Source organism: Protopterus annectens, chromosome 14.part0 (genome assembly GCF_019279795.1).
Source record: "Protopterus annectens isolate FY-2018-M chromosome 14.part0, PAN1.0, whole genome shotgun sequence".
NCBI classification, from domain to species: domain Eukaryota; kingdom Metazoa; phylum Chordata; order Ceratodontiformes; family Protopteridae; genus Protopterus; species Protopterus annectens.
This window is the reverse complement of record NC_056748.1, coordinates 907,381,620-907,402,298: the sequence shown is the minus strand read 5'-3', so window position 1 is coordinate 907,402,298 and position 20,679 is coordinate 907,381,620. Positions and strand designations below refer to the sequence as shown.

General features: G+C 39.0%; 1 protein-coding gene across 1 annotated transcript in view; it reads left to right on the top strand.

The window, feature by feature from the left end:
* Positions 1-20,679, top strand: part of MARCHF5 (membrane associated ring-CH-type finger 5) — a 608,414-nt gene that overhangs the window by 535,435 nt on the left and 52,300 nt on the right. The window contains exon 5 of the mRNA XM_044056699.1: positions 15,581-15,747. Coding sequence (XP_043912634.1) covers positions 15,581-15,747 — 167 coding nt within the window. The remainder of the gene's footprint in view (positions 1-15,580; positions 15,748-20,679) is intronic.

The following is a 20,679-nucleotide window of genomic DNA, read 5'->3' as shown; positions in this document are numbered from 1 at the left end:
TCATAATTTCTAATCATGAGTTTTAAAAGTTCAATTCCAAATTTATTAAGCAATTCTAATAACTCTTTCTGAAAGTTACTGTTTGTTTCAACATTGTTAAGGTACTTATAGAGCCGCAGCCCCTTCGGTACCCTTCCCACTGACACATATTCAGTTAAATAGTCTATTTCAAGTTGCAATGTTTTTAGAGTCAATAATTTTTCTTTAAATACCTTTAATAGGTCTCCAAATGTCTCATGTACATGTGGTCTGTCCACCGTAAAATTAAATCTCCTCCCAGTCCAATTTTCAAAGGTAAAATCCATTTGGTTAGTTTCCTGAATGTTACCAACTAAATTCAAGGCTGTAGCAACATTCACCGATTGCGTACGCATGTCCACCATATTGACAGTCACCTCCTTCCTTTGTTCAGTCACCGTTTGATTGGTTGACAGGCCCAGACCACTGACAAAATCGCGTAGTTGTTGCTGGTTACCTGGCAAGCCCGATCCTCCATTCCTCATTAGCATAGTTTGATTTGACGCAGTTTGGGTCAAAATCTCCAACATTTTGTTACATTCCCCCCTAGTCACAGGGGAATTATCGTTGATGTCCCCTAGATCTTTAAAAACATTGGGTGTATCTTTCAAAGACAAATTATCCACTCCCTCAGCCATGGTGCCAGAAAACAGGAAAGAAAACCTTTAAATACGGGTTGGTTGAAAGGCAAAATATGAATGAAGAAGTATTCATTCAAGAAAATGGAGTTTCTAATAGTAACCATACCCACCCTTTAGAGGAGCCCCCATTGAGAAGAAGTGAAAGAATTGTGCAGAAACAGAGACAATTCATCAATTACAATCAGTACAATCAAGTACGGGGGAAGGGGGCGGGGGAGAGGATGGAACAACAACAACAGGAACTTTATGAGGAACAATAGCCATGGGAGAGGGCAATACATACAACATTAAAAGGTACGGAAGCTTTGGTTAAGATTATCATTACTGAAGGGGGTAAAAAAGTAACAAAGGGTAACTTTAATATTTTCAACTATACTGATTTAGAGATCACTAACAAATATTTTACCCTGTTCACTAAGGGTTTCCAGTTTGTACCTAATAGGCCCTTGAATGTGGTAAACACTTTAGTGAATGTTAAAATGTTCCTGAGAAAGTTAAATCTAAATTTGATGTTTAAAAGGAAAAGAAGGGAAAGGCAAGTTTTGGGGAGAACAAGTATTTTCAACCCCCACATAACCCGGTATTGAGGTTTTCGAGGAGCTTGTAGAAAATGACATCAGGAAATTAAATATGAAAAGGAATGTAGTGAAGAACTTAACCAAGTTGGAGGAGGACCTGATGGAGAAACTGTCAGAATAAATGCAGGGTAATGAAACCTGATAAGGAGAGGTGGGGTTGTGTTAATGTACATGATAGACTACGAAGCAAAGATGTTTGAAATATTGATTGATAAGGTGAAATATAGTGTAGCATCTAGCAATGAAATAAACATTGCATACGCCAAAATTCAATACTATTTAAAGGACCACCTGTTACAGGGAGCATTTGATAAGAACTTGTTCAATTTTTTGCATGTTGAGAAACAACGTATTCCAATAATATTTGGAATGCCCAAAACACACAAAGGTACTGAAAACCTAGTATTTAGGCCTATAGTATCAGGGGCCGGTTCTATAACGGAACCTTTGGCCGTATTTGTGGACCATCACTTGAAAAAGCTACTGGGATCGATAAAACACATTACCAAGGATTCTTGGGATTTTTTAAAAAATATTACGAACGACAAATACAGTAACACAATGTATTTGGTGACAGTGGATGTGGTGGAATTATTTCCTAGCATTCCACACAATACAGGCTTGGAGTGGTTTCAGGAAATATTAACTGAGGTCAAGTATTTGGATGCCAATACAATTAATTTGATTATTGAATTCATAGAGACAATATTGACAAATAATTACAAGTTTTTTAATGGTGAATATTATAGGCAGGAGCGTGGAGTGACTTTGGGGACGGCTTGCGCCCCCCCCCCCTCCATATGCCAATTTGGTATTATACTTTTGGGAAAAGGAGTATATCATAAATACGGAATGGTATAGGAACATAACGTATTAGACCAGATTTCTGGATGATATTTGCTTGCTTTGGCAGGGGTTATTGGATGATTTGACCTCTTTCTTGACCTATATTAATACAACAACCACTTTTTTGAGATTTACACATACAGTCTCTTTGCAGGAGATAAATTATTTGGATGTGACTTTATACAAGGATCCAGGGAACAACTGTTTTCAGTCAAGAATATTTAGAGAAAACACATTCTCCAACTCATATTTACACTATGGGAGTGGACACCCCAACTTCCAGGAAAAAGGGTATTGTGAAGGGGCAGCTAATTAGAGCTTCAAGAATGTGCAGTGAATCTTTGATATTTCATCAGGAGTTGGAGTTTATTAAGGGACTGTTTGTACAGAGGGAATATCCATTAAGTTTGGTTAATGGTTTAATTGATGAGGTGGTTCGAGACAGGGAAGTGAAGTATGGTCCACTGTTAGGAAATGGAGGTGATACAGAAGAGAAACATAATGTCATTCGGGTAGAATATGAAAATGCCTTTATTCACATGTACTCCACTACTTCTGCGGCGATAGAGGGGTTTATTAGGAGACATTGGGGAATTTTTAAATTACAGGACGAAATGAGGGACCTGGTACCTGATACGCCCCAATTCATTAGAAGGAGGGATATAAACTTAAAGGAAAGGTTGGAAAGGGGAATGGTTAACCACAATAAAGTTAAAAATAGGGTGGGTATCTATAAATGTGGAATGTGCAATCAGTGCAAGTACATCATAAATAAAGATGAGGTTATGTTAACAACAAGGAATTATAGGGTGAAATGCAATGGGTATTATACATGCAACACCTTAGGGGTGGTTTATTTGTTAGTGTGCGGATCGTGTAATATTTTTTTACGTTGGAAAGACTGGGAGGAATCTTAGGAGGAGGATTTACGAACATACATATGACATTCTCAAAGAAAAAGAAACAAGTGCACTTTTCAAGCACTCTCAAGTATGCTCCAGCTATAAATTTAATTTCATGGTTATGGAGCAAGTTACATCTGATGCCCGTGGGGGAAATTAGGAGGCCCAAAGTGAATACAGAGAATTATTCCGGAAGATCTGGTTGGAGGCTGGAAAGCCCCCAGGGTTAAATGATTATATTAGTATCAGTAGTGTCCTTAAACTTAGATCAGCAAAACTATAAACTTCACAGTGACAAAGCATTTTATTAATGGGTTATGGTACTAACACATATTATGGAATCATTCCAATATTTTGAAAGGGGACTGAATAGGTTCAGGGTATTTTGTTGTTAACATGTATATATATATTTTATATGCATTTTTATATGTATTTTCACGTGTAATTTTATCTGCATTGTTCTATGAACAATTTGATATTATGGGCTTGCCTTTTTAAAAGTGGGTTGAGGGGTGGTTAAGTTAATGCTTATTGGTCCTTTTGAATTGCTGGTTACATATATAGGGGAGTTTGAACATTATCAACTTGTTCTGAGGAAGCCTGACATTTTGGTAGGTGAAGGCGCTTAACTGTGGAAGTTATTTTTTACTGTGGAAATATTTTGTTTGGAAGTCCTTGTTGCAACCTTTTGGTTGTTTTTAGCTGCTGTTTCACTACCTGTGCTGATTCGAAAGGACTGCACAGTGAATAAATATTTCAGTTTCTGAAGCCATGAAGTCTGTGCTTTTACTGTCTTACAGGAGGAACTAACGTGCACCAATGAGTGTTGCCTGGACCATGGCCTAAAACTTAGTGCCAAGAACTTCAGTATTGTCTCCTTAGACAAAACTGGGCTCCAGTGCACCTAGCACATAGGTGACATTCTTTTGAAAGTTAACTTGACCATTATGGACTTGTTCACATTTATTGACAACAAATTATCCTTTGTTTACTGTGTGTCCACTGTTGTTAAGAAATCCTTTTATTTTACAAGACTAATCACCAGGGGTATTTCTAAGGAAGTTGTCGTCCCTCACTACTCTGCCTTCATTAGGCCCATAATAGAGTGTAATGGCCTGTTTATGTACCTAAGCATGTCATCCAGCTTAAGATTCAACAGCATTTTCTTGCTAAGATAATTAAGGGCATGACTTCTGTGAGCTTTCCAGACTACTTTAAAGTGCTCTCCCTTTTTTCTATTTCCTATGGTCTCTTGAGAGGTGACCCCCTGTCTAGCCTACAAAGCTTCAAAGGATCCAGTCCTATGCAACCTCCTGCACATCCACCAAACTTACTAACACTTTCAACACCCTCTCAAGAGATGTTAACTTTCACCTAAACGTAAGTAGATTTTGCTCTTGCTCATGTAAGGTGCCTTGGGGTTGTAACTCATGTTAACGGATGTCTTTTGACACCTCAGCATTTAGGATCCTTAGAGGACATTCCATTCATTTGCTTTTGGTGGGCATCATTTCTGTTTTTCTATTGTGGCTTTTGTGAGTACTCAGAGTCTTTAGTCAGGTGTTGCCTGTTGTCGCTGCAGCCCTGCAAGGTGAAGAATCTTGTAGTGTTCCCTTACTTTATACTGTAGGTTCATGATGGCCTTATCTAATAGCTGCCTAGACATATCCCTGTAGATTACAGTCCCTCAGGGGTCATCATAAATTGGAGGAATTTCTCTGTATCCAGCACAGAGGATTGTTTTTATAGTTGTAGAATTGGGCACTGGGAGATGGCCCAAATGTCATGGTCGTCTATATATGTTCTTATTTACTTACATTTTTTGGACAAGTGGGGAAAAAAGTCAAGCTCCAGAGGGTGAATATCGTAGAAATTTATAGCAAAGAAATTGGATAGAATGAATGGTTGGGGACTTGAATCATTGGGGGGAAGGGGCATGTCTTGACATTCTTATGATTAGTTGACATGGTAATATTCTGACCCTAATTGCAGTAGAAGGTTTCAGATATCTTACTTTCCCCATTTTTCTTTTACAACATAATTACGGGAATACTCTCAGGTTCCACTTCAGAGATTTTAGAGAGTCATGCTCTGTAGAAAAAAGAATGGATGTGGACTACAGGGAAGAATGTTGCTTGAACTTTGATGGGGATTTATCATTAAAGGGGGAAGTTTGTCTACTTTAGAAAAGCAGAATTTAAAAAATAAAAGTGAAAGTGCTTACCGTATATAAGGAGGGAAATAAGATATAGCTGATAAAGGTGGTATAAATAAATTTTAGAAGAACTTCTAAAGGGAGACTAGAGAAGGGAGTACATGGCAGGCTTGGGTGTCAAAAGAAATTATGGTTAGCAGTATAAGAGTTGTGGTATGATTTACAACATATTCCTACATAACTAGGGTAGGCAAATTCATCTTAAGCTGCTGCAAGACAATAGAAGTTCAAACAGTTAAGGATTTAGTTGTTTTTTTTCTATTGATATTAAAGTTCAATTCCTAATTGGGTCTATTTGTATATAGTTTTGAACAGTTACAAAATAAAAAAAATCTAAGTTTTTGGGAGGCTTTCCTATATTATTAGTGTCGATATTGTGTAATGTAGCATATGGTTTACATGACAGTTAGACAGAAGGTAATAGAAAAATATAATACAAGTTGGAACTTAGAGTGACACCTTAAATGGTTTTGTCTATACTATTATGGAATATAAAAGGAATGATGGATCTAAATAAGAAAAGAAGAAAAAGAACACTGACTTACGTCAGCTATAATAAAATACACACATACCTGTTACAGGAAGCAGATTTCTCTCCAGAAGCACCAACAACTAATGGGAGCAGGGTTTCAGGAAGGATATTTTGCTAGATGGACTGGGCAGAGTAAAAGATGTTTAGCATTTCTTGAAGCAAAAGGGGTCCCATTGTATATGGAAGATTCAGTATTGGACAAAGAGGAAGTTTATGATCATAAAAGGGTGCTTTAAATGTAAAAGAGTGTCTGGGGCCTCAGAGTGTGTATGTGCATGTGTGTATGTATTTTATATATGTACACACACACACACACACGTATGTATGTATGTGTGTGTGTGTGTGTGTGTATATATATATATATATATATATATATATATATATATACACACACACACACACAAACGTGTGTCTATATATATATATATAGTGTGTGTGTGTGTGTGTATATATATATATATATATATATATATATATATATATATATATATATATATATATATATATATATATATATATATATATACACACACACACCAAGAACAAACTGTCACCAGCTCTTATATAAACTGATAAATCAGAAGGAAGGGGTGTCTTTATCATGGGAGGAAACTGGAATGTTATCTGTAACCCTAAAGCTACTTCAGGTTGACCTAAGAGAACTCGTATAACTTTAGAAGGGAAGTATAAAAAAAATTCAGAATATTTGGAACTGGGGATGGTGGGGGGTAGATTTACAAAACACACCATAGAGTATCCTTTTATCCCAAAACTAGCAAACATGTTGGTTAGATAAAAAAAAAAATAGAAACCCTGGCAACAATATTGTTAGATCATGTCACAGTGATATTAACCATTAAATTGGGAAGAGGAATACACCAAGAAACGTACAAGAAATTCCCTTCTTACCTGCTTAATAGTAAAGATTTTAAGGCATGGTTAACTGATGCAATATGGGAAAGTTTATCCAGTATCAGCTTACAAAATTTAAATGTAGTTAAAAATGGAAGGAGTTTAAGGCAACTTTCAGGTTGAAAATTATGTTAAAGGACAAGGAGATGCGGGATAATTAATCAAGCATATTAATGTTTAATAGAAAGTTTATCTTGACATGATAATGAGTGATTATTGAAGATATATCTGATTGGCCCTAAATGTACTACAAACTCAAGAAAAATTGTGATTTTTGGATGGAAGTGCAATTTTTATACCCCTACAAGACTAAATAAAATATCCCCTGATGTACCCAAACTGGTTGGAGATGTGTGGATAATAGCACAGGGGTTTAGAATCACATATCCTGGAGATATAGGGCATTGATTCTTTTTAAAGCTGACCTACATAATTTGGGAAAGTACATTGATGGGAGTAACTTTCTAGTGACCTGAAAATATATTTCTGCTCAGTTGCTTTTAACATTGATAAGGGGAGGGCTAAATGTATTAGTTTCATTAACCTAACCGTGAAGAAATCTTTCACCAGAAAAATGAAATGGCATGATCCACCTCCCCTAAATGCTGGGTATACTAAAAAGAGATTCAAAGGTATGAGTTAAGATGATGCCATGGAAACTCTTAGTAAGAGCATTAGACAGAAGTATGATGCCAGTTGCTCAATAGCAATCATGTAAGAATGACAAGAGGGATGAAATATTAAGCAGCTGTAATCTAAAGATTTACGGATTTTTGTGAACAATGGTACCGGGCTTTTCCAATATGTATTACAAGTAGTTAAGATCTTAAAGGAACTCTGGCAGCCACCATTGTAGTTTGTGGTGCATCAGGCATGTGGATTGAACAAAATGCATGTTTGTAAACATAGCTTTATTATGTGAAAATCTAATAAAGCATTGCCTTGTGGGGGAAAAAAGAAAAATCAGGGTTAACAGAAACATATTCATCAGCATTATATACAAAGGACTAGAAGCAGATATGTCCAGTCATTAGAAGTGACCAGGAAAATGGAGTTGATGCCAGTCTTCACTGCAAAAAAGATCTTGAATGAATTATAGAAGCTTTAGAGTGACAAGACAGCAGGACTTAGAATTCTTAAATACCTTGGGAGAGAACTAGTAATACTTCCAGTTAAAGGATCTAAACGTTGGTGGCAAATAAAGTTCTTGAAGCCTAAAAAGGGGCAGATGATTCCCTTTTGTACGAGTGGAGGTAAGAAGTTGAAAGCTACCAGAATGTTGGATTGAACTCAGTTGCAGTCTGTGAATCATTGCTAAAGGAGACAATTTTGGTGTTTCTTGAAGCTAGCAGAGCACGTTATCCAAGGCAGCATTTCTCCACATCAGGAAGTTTCTAGGAAAACCTAACAGAGTTATGCATTTACATGAAGGAATAGTATAAGGCATTTTACGATCTTCACAAAACTGAAGATAATTTATTGTGTAATTGCATGTTTTAAAAATCATACAACTTCTAGTCTTCTTTCCAGGCACCTAATGTATTCAGTAAATTCTAATTAGTCATTACGTAATAAGTTATTCAGTCAGTACATCTGAGTGTTAGATAACAGGTTGGGATAGACGGACTGAAAAATCATTTCATACAAACGTACAAGAACGTATTAAACACATGTATAAAAGTACCATCCCACAGCTGTTGAATTTTTTTGTTAGAAGAATGTGGCTCTTTAAACCCTAATTGAGTTCTTTGAGAACCCAGAGAGTAAACAAGAAACAGACTGTAGATGTGGCCTGCTTAGATTTTTAGCAGGACATGTCAGGTTCTGAGTAGAGTACAACAATGGACAGGACTGTGGTCGGCCTTTTTACTTAGTATAAGTGGTGGTGCAGGAGGACTGGAATGGATAGTGTGCTCTTGATACAAGCATGAACATATTCAACAGGCCTGTTAGCAAGATCTAGAAAGGATGAAGAGGGCCATCACAAGATTGCAGCAAGTTGAATTTAGTGCAAAGTAGTGTTTCTGGGAAGTAGTAATGTGGAAAAATGTACACAGAGAGGAAGCTTTGTACCAACAGCAAAAGTAGAAAGGGACTTGGTGATAGTGTTCTGTTCAACAAAAGTAGAAAGGGACCTGGTGGTACATATTTTTAAACACCTTTGTTAAATTATTACTCAAGACATAGGCAAAATATATTAACAGAAAAGAAATCAAACCCTGTGTACATAAATTATTCATCACATATATTTTCTTTCTAACATATTTTTTCTGGTATGATATAACTATCATCAGTCTAATATAAACCTCACCCCTCCTCTTGGACATTACTCTGCATGAATAGTTCCCACAATTTCCTTTTATTTCTACGTAACTTAACACCTTCACTTTTCTAAAGATCCTCCTAGTTCTTTTTAACTCTGTTATAATATTCAGTAATTCAAATACAGTTTGAGTTTAATTTCCATTTTCAAAAAAATGCTATTTTGGCAGCCAGAATTAAACTTAACAAGGCTTTAATGTGTATAGGCAATTCAGATCCTGTCACACCTCCAGCATGTGCCATCTACCTGAGGAAAAATTCTTTGTCTGCTTGGGGTATAACAACACTTCTCCAAACACTTCCAAGCAAAGATCCTAAACCTTCTGGGCTTTGTTGCATACTTGAGAGTCATACATATGTCCTCCCGTTATTCTCTCGTAAATTGCTTTTCAAGTCTCTTCCCAATCTTTTCCAACATAGTCTAATTTTTATAGTCATCATGCAGTATATTTTATATTGCCCACTAATTATCCCTTTTTTAACAGTAGCTTCTGTTCTAGATTCAACTACAGATTCTACCAGAGTAGGTCTTTTCACTTGGGGATTCCCCTGTCACTTTCTCTTTGCCTGTACGCTGATCTCAATCCATGGTAGGGAAGATGGTCTCTAACCTGCAGTCCAACCTTTTTCTTGACCTCATCCCTCATCCCACTTTGTTACCTTTTCCTTTCTTCTTATTTGATTCAGTACCTTGGTTCCTTTACCAGTTTTCTCTGGTAAATTCCAGCCCCCTCTTTCTTGTTTTCTGTACCCCTACTTGCAGTCATCCCCATTGGCAGAGCCTGTTGGTAGTGTTAAGTAGTCAAAAGTTAAGCAGGCACTGTGACAGAGTCAAAAGTAGATAAGCTGAACTCTAACACACACAGAAGTGGACATCACCAGTAAAAAAAACAATATTATTCATTTGTAGGTAGTGTTGAAAATATCGCTTCTACCTTACATGCCAAGTCTTTTTGCTTGCATATTGTATGATTATGCTGTTAGATTCTACAGTGTGTTCTTTATCAGGTGGTAGTGATTGTAGATGTTCTTCATGTTTCACTGTTGCAGTCATCACATTTGGGGTATCTGCTTGCAGCAGCCCTCAGTCGGCCTGATTATCAACATATTGGGTCCTGCATCGGTTGCTGTCTCATCTTCCATGACGTCAGGGGTATAAAGCATGCAGCCGACGCCATTACATCAGTCTTTCTTGCCATGCGGTGCCCAAAGCAGAAGCAGTTCGCAAGTGCCGGTCGGCCGACTCCTGAAATTTTCATTTTCGAGTTTCAGATCCAAAGTCTTCAGCTAAGCTAAGTATCCCATTGGGGATCCTTTTTCTTGCTCTAAACTGATGTCAGTAAAAGTTAACAATTGTATTTCTTGTGGAAAGCAAATACCTCATAAAGATTTTCATTCGTACTGCATTCCTTGCTTAGGCCCAGACCACGACGTACCTCGCTGTCGGTTTTGTGCCTTATTCAAACCTCGTACTATTCGTTGTCGGTTCATTTACACATCCAAATAATTTGGTACTCGGTTCAATTATCCAGAAATGGCTTCGGTAAGCCACCCGACTACCGACATTCTGAAAAAACGCAAAGATAAAGACAGAGACAAACCGAATAAGTCCAAAGCTGCCGATGACGCTTCTCCTAAGCTAGTCACCTGTTCACCGGTACTCAGGTGCTTTCGCAGCCCCTGATGCCCGCTACTTCAGATTCGCAGGCCTCTACTGAGACCCATTTGGAGTCCGGTTTGCCACGAGATGCTTCTTCGACTGTGGAACCTGCAGATTTCTCTACCTTGGATGGGTTCGGAGCCGCTGTGCAGGCACCGGCTTCTGAGGGTGTATTCAGGCCTTCTCACTTGCATATTAAACCAACGCCATCTTCTTCTTCAAGGCCTAAAACTCGATCCATGCCTAGAAAACCGACGCCCAGACCGCATGGTCAAGCCCCTATGCCTAAAAAACAAATAAGAATGGCTGAAGACCTTATTACTCTAATCAGGGGAAGCCACCATTCCCCCTCTGAGACCTAGGACTGATTTTCCTTCTGATTCTTCTGATCAGGATTCTGTTTTCTCTGATGACCAGGATTTGCCCTTATCTACCCATGAGGATTCTAATGCAGAGGACTCCATTCCCTCTGCTCGGTGAAACCTTGCATGCTCTTAGGGAGCATTTCCGCTGGGAAAGCCAGGATTACTCTTGACTCCAAAAAGAGGCTTAGAGAATTCTTATTCTTGCCTCAACACAGGCCTTTAGCTATCCCTCCTGTACTGGACATTGTAGATGAAGCCTTCTCTGAATCTAGCCTGGCCCCTGACACTTTACCTACTGCTCCCAGAAAACCTGATAGGTTTTACAGGGTACCTGACTCTCACAAGTTCCTCTTTAAAAATCCTACTGCGGATCCTGAGACCATTTCACAGGGACCCAAGGGCATTAAGGCTACTACTGCCAAAAATCCTACCCCCTCTGATAGAGATTCCAGGGCACTGGATAGATTGGGTAAGAAGGTATACACTTCTGCAACTTTGGCCATTAGGGATTTAAACTGCCAGTTTCATATGTTAAAGTATCAGCAGCATGTTATTGGATTGCTTAAACAGAAAATGATGTTGATTCCTGACTGTGCTGAAAGTAAAGAATTACAGGATTTAATGCATTCTGCTGAACAAGTTGGAAAACATACTTTGCAATGTGGTTTTGATTCATTAGAGGCATCTTTCAGGGATGCTGTCACTGGGTCTGTACTTAGAAGGCATGCTTGGCTTAAGGAGCAATCTTGGCCAGATCATCTTAAAGCTAAATTACTGGATGCTTCCTTAAACCAAGACCGCCTGTTTGGCAACAAAGCAGAAGACGTACTTAAAAAGATGGAGGAAAAACCTAAATCTATGCAAACTGTTAAAGATTTCCTGCAAGTACAGCCTCCCAGATTTAGTAGGCATTGGCCCTCTAAGAGTTGGTCCTTTCCTGCCTCTTCCAGGCCTTCTCAGTCCAAACCCAGAACCAGCAGAACACCCAGGCTTCAGTCCCAGGTACTCACAGGCCTAAGCAGTGGGGGGCTCCCACTTCCAAAACAGGGAGTAGTAAGACTCCCCCTATGGTAAACTGTCTCAGTGACTTAACTTTAATCTTCCAAGCCCTGCTCAACTGACTGTTCCTTTGGGGAGAAAGCTTGCCCTGCATGCAAAAAATTGGGAACTCATTACCTAGGACAAATGTTTTTTAAATATAATTTCCCAAGGATACAGATTCCACTTCCACTCCTTTCCAACCCCCAAATGGTTGGCCAGACCTACCCCCAAATCAGTGGGCAGAGGCTCAAAATCAAGTTCTCTCTCTTTTAAGCATCAGGGCTATTCATCCTGTCCCAGAAGAAGAATGGGGGCGAGGTTTTTACTCAAGACTTTTCCTGGTATCCTATCCTGGACCTGTCTATCCTAAACACATTTTTGGTAATCTCAAAATTCAAGATGCTAACTCTTCATCAGCTGCTTCCTATGCTAGACAAATATGCCTGGTTGGCAGCACTGGACTTAAAGGAAGCCTACCTGCACATCCCAATAAGGGAGTCTTGCAGAAGATACTTACGCTTCAGAGCAGGCTACATCCACCTCTCTGCACTGCCCTTTGGCTTATCTACTGCTCCCAGGGTATTCACAAAGTGCCTAGCTCCAGTCATTGCATTTTGCAGGCAAAGAAATATTCAAATATACACATACCTGCACAATTGTCTAATTCAGGCAGAAAGCTAGGACGTACTATTAAATCATCTGGCATTTGTAAAGAAATTGCTAACTTCTCTGGGGTTCACCATAAACAAAAACAAATCACATCTTGTACCCTGCCAACAAATTGTATTCCTGGGAGCAAGCTTGACTACAGCTTCCCAGATGGCCTACCTCACGTCAGAGAAACAAGTTAATTTGACAGCCTACTTCAAACTACTGGCCACAAAGACCCAGCTATCTGCAAGGAAAATACTGCAAACCATGGGGTTCATGGCCTCCTGCATTCTACTAATTCCATATGCAAGACTGCATATGAGGAAACTACAATGGTATCTAAAAAGCCTATGGTGTCAACAGCCTCAGGCTCTAGAATCAATGATTCCTATCATACCTTGTCTACAGGTAGAGTTGCATTGGTGGGCAGAGGCCTGCCACCAAAACAAGGGACTGCCATTCACTCTACCCCCTGCCACCCAAACCCTAACAAACTCATCAAACTATGCATGGGGGGGCTCACATAGCAGGGCAGTACATTCAGGGCAAATGGAACCCAAGTCAAATGCACCTGCATATCAATCAAAAAGAAATGTTAGCTGTACAGAATGCTGTGACAGCCTTCAAGGACCACATTCTTCCAGGACAATTATTGGTAAAGACCGACAACACCACTGTTATGTGGTACATAAACAAGCAGGGGGGAACCCACTCATACCCTCTCTGCAGACTAGCCATGGCTCTGTGGAACACAGCCTTGAGCTACCAAGTGCACCTACAGGCTCAATTCCTGTCAGGAAAGCTAAGTACACTGGCAGATGACCTAAGCAGAAATCTCATGGACCCACACGAGTGGAAACTGGAACCAAAGATATTCAACATGTTGAGAAACAATTGGGGGAGCCCAGAGATAGACCTGTTTGCCTCCCCCCAGAACTACCAACTGGACAAATTCTGCACAAGGACTCCCCACAAACAAGCTTGGAAAGTGGATGCCCTGTCCCTCACCTGGAAAAACCTATCAGTTTATGCCTTTCCCCCTCTGCCTCTCCTCTCCAAGGTACTACTAAAGATCAAACAGGACAAACCAAGGACAATACTGATTGCACCAGACTGGCCACACCATCACTGGTACCCCCGCTTGCGCAGTGTGTCACTGCTGGCACCATGGCACCTGCCTCAGACCCCTGCCCTGCTGTCCCAGCAGGAGGGCCAGATTCTGCACCCACAGCTTCAAACCCTGAACCTGGCAGCCTGGCTAATTACCTAATCTCTCCGTTACCATCCCTCAGTAAGCAAGTGATGGATGTCATTCTGGAGGCAAGGAGGCCTGGTACTAGAAAATCCTATGCTGAAAAATGGAAAAGATTCTGTTCCTGGAGTCAGACTCAGGGGTCGGGCACAGCAACGCCCAGTTTACCTCAGATTCTTCAAAACTTAACTGAGATGCTTCACAATGGCCTTTCCTTTTCCTCCATCAAAATTCATGCCTCAGCCATTTCAGCTCATTACAATACAGAACCACCCCTCTTCTCTCATCCACTGCTGAAGCAATTCCTCAATTCCTCAGAGGGGTCAAAATTTTAAGACCACCCAGGAGAGCCCCTACTCCAGCCTGGAACCTTAACTTTGTATTGGAAAAGCTCACTCTACCTCCCTTTGAGCCAGCTGCAAATGCAGAGTTGAAATTCCTTTCTTGGAAAACAACCTTCCTTCTAGCCATCACTTCAGCAAGACGGGTGTCTGAATTACAGGCCCTCATGGCAGTGGAGCCTTTCATCGTCTTTCATGCAGACAGGGTGTCCCTCAGGACCAATCCCTCTTTCATGCCCAAGGTGGTATCCAGTGTGCCCCTTAATCAGTCTGTTAATTTGTCAACCTTCTTTTCTAATCCACAGAACAAATGGGGAATGAATACTGCACTCCTTGGACGTGCACAGACAACTTAGATTTTACTTGGACAGGACTAAACCTCTCAGGAAATCTTAACAGCTGCTGGTTGCATTTGCTGCAGGGGCAGAGGGGAGGGTCATTTCAAAGTAAAGCAAATCATTTTTAAGTGGATAGGCCATTGCATTCATTTCTGCTATAAGCACCATGGGAAACCTACCCCACAGTGGATAAGACCACATTCAGCCAGGGCTGCATCTTCCTATACAGCCTTTCTCAGAGGTGTCCCTACCAGGGACATCCTAGAAGCTGCTACCTGGAGTTCTGTACATACCTTCACCAAGCATTACCACTTGCCAATTTTTTTCTAAATCCAGAGCTGGCTTTGCCACTGCAGTCTTGCAGGGCTTTATATCTGGTACTAATGCTATCTAATTACCTCGTCCCATCCTTAGCTTTGGAAATCTACCCAAATGTGATGGCCGCAACATAAAACACAAAGAACATAGTACAGTTGTGTACACTTACCATAAATGTAGATGTTCGAGTGTATTCACTGTTGCAGTCCTGGTTACCCTTCCTCCAGCCCCCTGACTTCTATTGACTATACCTCTATTCTTGTTTACTATGCTTAAAGCTTTTTGGTGTATTTGCTTTTTTGTTGGAGATGTAACCTTGTATATAATTGCTTCCCATTATGGGGGCAGCTGACATCTGGGGCAAGAAAAACTGATGTAATAGTGTCGGCTGCATGTTTTATACCCCTGATTACCTGACGTCATGGAAGATGAGACAGCTACCGACACAGGACCCAAGACTTTGATAATCAGGCTGACTGAGGGCTACTGCAAGCAGATAACCCAAATGTGATGACTGCAACAGTGAATACACTCAAACATCTACATTTATGGTAAGTGTACACAACTGTACTTTATGTATTATAATATATTCAATAACTTTTGAATGTTTTATATCAGATCTCAATGATTTTTGTTGATTTTTCTTAGGAATTGGATGTCCTGTTCCCCGTATTCCAGCTGAAGCCAGCCCTCTAGCTGATCATGTGTCAGCAACACGAATATTATGTGGAGCTCTTGTTTTTCCTACAATAGCCACAATAGTTGGCAAGTTGATGTTCAGCAGTGTCAACTCAAATCTTCAAAGAACTATTCTGGTAAGGAAGTTTAAGACAGCCTTGCTGCGATTTTCATTTATAAGGTAGTCAGTACACATTGCCTTTAAATCTGTAATTGGTCATACTTTTTTAGACAGTGTTGTCTTTTTTTTTTTTTCACTTTTAAACATAAAATAAGGCCTTGTTAAACTTAATAATAGCTACTTCAGGATGCTAAAAGGAAATAAGACACTCCTCCCACTCATTATTCCCTTACTGCACATGTTTGTATCACTACTCTGTACCCTTCCCTTTCCCGTCATAGCCCTCCTCAATTAACTCTCACATCGTACATATACACCTTATCCAGTCAGTTCACAAGTTAACCAAAAACCCAACATAAGCCAGTAGTGACTGCCTTACCTGTTACGCCCAGGCAGTACATCTCCAAAGTCCACTACCATTGAAGTTGGATAACAAATCCAGTCCAAAGCAATTCAAGACCCACCCCTCCCACTTCCATTCACATCTTGTTAATTAATGAAACCACTTGTAGACATAGGCTGTCTTTCTTTACCTACAGGAATAGTCATCCACACAGTTTAACCACTGTCACATTACTCCAGTCGCCCAAAAGTCTAACTTTCAAATTTCAAGGATTTTAGGGCAGTCCAATTAGTAAAGTCTTCAGAAAGTCTGTAATGAAGTAGTTGAGCATTTGAATAAATATGGGGTACTGACTGATGCCCGGTACAATAATGACCACTTATACTGTAACGGACAAAAAGTCTAACTAGACAGGGATGGCTTTCAAGGACCATATTAACTAACCTCATTAGATGTGTGAACTACAACTTATTATTATTAACGAAAGTGAAAAACCTAGGGCTACCAACACATTGTCTTGGTTTAGCGGTTATCTGTACAATAGAACCATTAAGGTATAGTCTTGCAAAACAGTCAAAGAAGATGGCACCTTTTCATCTGGCATATCATCCTGTGATCTGTGCTGCGAATGTACTGATCTCCCTGTTTATTAATGAAGTTTACCGTTCAGCGTGATTTTACCCCAGTAACACTGTATGCAGAAGATATCATACTACAGAAACTCACACCAGAAACATTCAGTTACAGAATGATTTTTAATAACATTTGACATTGCTTCTCAGAAAATAATCTCCCCTTAAGTTCCATCAAAACCACCACTATACTGTTCAAGCTACAAAAAATAGCTAAAACCAGTCCCCTGTACATGGTTACATCACGTAAAAAGAAGACCAAACAGGTCATTCAGTATTAACACCTTGTTCTAACATTCGATCTGTCGCGGTTTTTCATTTCTTTTTGGACAAATTAAACTTTTTTTATTAAACCATAAGTAACCAAACAGTGAACACACCATTTAGCAAGTAACAATCTGCCTTCACCAACACAGTTGTTCTTTTTTACATTCTCATTTTCTTTTTTAACAGCTATCAAATCCTGTTCTTAGTGTTGATTTTTTGTAGTACATTTTAGTCTTTACTCTATGCAAATCTTCCTTCAGACACTGATTTCCCTGTCCTACCTCCAAAGTAGTATACACAGTTTTCTATTATTAAGCAGAAACATCACTGTCCATACTCAAAGACCAGGTCATCCATTTATTCAGTGCCTTATGTTGAACCTTAGGATTCTTTGTTGATTGCTCCAAGTCTTGGATTTGTTGCATTGTCTTAGTCGCATTATTTTTGTTGGTGCTACAACTTGTTTCTATTTGTTACAACCCTCTTTGTTAACATCAAAAGACTGAACAATACAATTTGTTCTATGCAGCAAAGTTTTGTCCCCTTAAAATCGGCACAGTAAAATCCACTGCCAATCATTAGTAGACCAGAGTTCCGCTGTGGCGACCCCTAACCCGGGTAAAGCCTAAAGACCTAGGAAGTAGTCCATTTTAGAAGTTTTAAGTTAGTAAGACCATATACAGTCACATACATTTTGGATGTCAGTTCTGCAAATGTTGTGATTTTCAGTCTTAAAATGTATGTATCTGATCCCCCCACTCATCTGTCTTCCATTTCCAGTGTCAAGGGGAGACGGAAAAAAGCATATTTGTCAGCATACCCATCAAGAATTCTGGAAAAAGCCAAAAAAATGAGGGTGGGTCAAAGGTCCAACAACAGGGACAGTTTTAAAATATTACTTTAACTCGGTTAGAAAGTTATTAGAACAAACTATTTTGAATCAATGTTCTGAAAAAGAGAGGTATAAAACTGTAATATCTATCATTATCAACTGACTGTAATCCTAAGAGATTATCCAGAAAAACAAATACAAGGCAAAATCAGGAATAATTCAGAGATTTTCTTGCTAGTCTAGATTAGCTAAAGCCAATCCCCTATAGATGAATAAAAGTACTTAAGCAAGCATTGTCACCCAAATACTCTGAATTTTCTGACCACAGCTGTGTATTTAGGTTTTGAAGTTAATGCTGCCTTTCTTTTTCTCGTAATCTGTGTTCAAACTTCTCTTCCATTCTGATCTGAATTTAATTGTTTCTTCTTGCTTGATAACCACCACAGTTCTACATGCTTGACTGACCACCCATTTCTTGACTTGATTTTCCTTACTAGACACTTAAGCAATAGGGACCAATCTTCCTTCTTTGTCAAGAACGTTAACTTTTTAAGAGTTGTAGTCAGTTGCCCATACAACTCTTTAAGGCACCTTTGCCCTCCGTGTATAGCTTCAAACTGCTCCTAGGTCAAAGGCTTCCCTGAGTGCATCATCTACTCGCAGTATGTTATATCTTGACAGTGTTTTAATTTCATGTTCATGTTCGTTTTGAGAGGTGCTTTGTGCTTACTTACATTTATGTTAGTAGTTCTTCCTGACATCCTCCTCTTTTTGGTTCCTTCACTGTCTACCCAGTTCCCTTAAACTTTCTAATATCATTCCTGAATTCCCTCCCATTTGATTTTCTTGTTTCCATTTAATATTGTATGCAGCCTCTCTAACATTCCTTTTTTCTATAATTCATTTTTTCAGACAGCCTTAAAATTCAGCTTTAACAAACCAAAAAACACTTTAGTCTTTTCTGCCTTTGTGTGTAAATCAGAATGGGAGACTGCCAAAACACCTTTTAGGGAGTGTAGCATTACAATTTTCCATTACCCTCAGTTTCTCACTCTGCCAAATAAAATCTGTAACCCCTTTTTGTAAATAGAAAATTTGGTGGAAGGAGAGAGAAACAAATAGACCTCATGCAACATAGAGAACCAAAATATAAAATGAATGCCTATGAGTCTAAAGCCTCCACCTTTTGCATTTTGTACAAATGTATCCTTTTCCATTTTCTAAAACAATCCAAGCTGTTTTCTAAGATGTCATAGTAGGTTAGTTCTCCTGATGCTGCTGAGGAGTTGGTCAGTTTCATGCCCAGCTAAACTGCACAATTAGAGACCAATAAAGATGTATATTCCCTTGTTATTTCTAGACCTGGCATATAATTAATTTCTGTAGCTATTTAATGTGTTAATTTTTTATCCCAAAAATATTTTCAAATCTCTTTAATTCTGAAAACACTACCTGTAAATCTTTTTTTTTTTTATTTAATTCCTCCAAGTCTTTTGGGTTTCTAATACTGTGACTGGAATGGACCCCATTCCTAAGTCACAGTATGATTAAAGTTCATGAAATTAGTATTGTTTCAACCTTTGATATTAGCCAGAAATGCTCTTTGCAGCACCTGAAGTGTGCCCAGTAATGACTCCTGCAATTCATACAGAGTTGCCTGTATAGGTAACATATCTAAATACTATTGTATATTATTTTTTATAAGGCCTGTTGCTGCTACAACTACTGAAATTGTCTGGGTATCTTTCTTCCATATCGCTCTTGTTTCTGCCTGCAAATCCTGATATTTAATGACTTTGTGTGTCTCTGTACCTGGGTGTAGCAATTTCAATGATCAGTGCTACTTTTGCCTTCTTTTCATGGACCACTATGTCTGGTTTTCTGTCATCTATCTTTTGAACTGTTGGTAATGGGTGATCCCATGTGATGTAGACTTCATTTTTTATGGATGCTTTGTGGCTCATGTTTCCAGTGTTTTTCAGCTTCTTCAATATTATAATGTTTGCACAATACCCAGTGCAACAGTCTTGCCACATTATTATGCTTTTCAGTGTACAGTCCTTCTGCCATTAGTATGTCACAGCCAGCAAAAAGGTGTGCAACTGTTTCCAATTCTATTTTACAAAACCTACATCTGTCTGTTTCTCTCATATGTTCAATGTACTTTGTAAACCAATGTGCATTTAGTCTACTATCTTGGGCCACCAATATAACCTTTCATCTTTTGGTTTGAATTCTCCTCCCCTTAACCATTCATGCATTCTGTTTTACATATTTATCAAGGCCAAATGACATTCTTATATCATCTGAAAAAGTTTTGACAACATCCAGCTGTGCTTTCAGTTCCTCATCTGTTGGGCTATACAGTTATAAATCATCGACAAAGAGAAGATGAGAAGTCTTTACATTTTGTTGTTTTCTAGGAGCCAAGTAATAGCTATGGCCTAAGCTGTTAAGTAGACAGCTTCATGGGTTAAGGGCAAGACAGAATAACAGCAGCAACAGAGAGTCACCCTGGAATATCCCTCTTTGAATTTTTATCTTTGGAATAATTTGTCCTTTATCATGGCTTAATTGCAAAGTAGTCTGCCACTGTTTCATGTTCACTGTAATGTAGTCAGTCAGTGTAGGGCGTATCATATACATTTTTAAGCACTCTTATCCATGAATGTGGGATACTGTCTAATGCTTTTTTTGTAGTCAGTCCATGCCATACTTATTCTTCCTCGTTTTACAGTTCTCCACTATGACTTTATTTAACAACAAATGATCCTTTGTTCCATATGACTTTCTTTTATTGCCCTTCTGTTCTACTGCTGTAATTTAATTGAGTTTTCTTCTAAATGACTATAAATTCTGTTGGCATCAATTCCA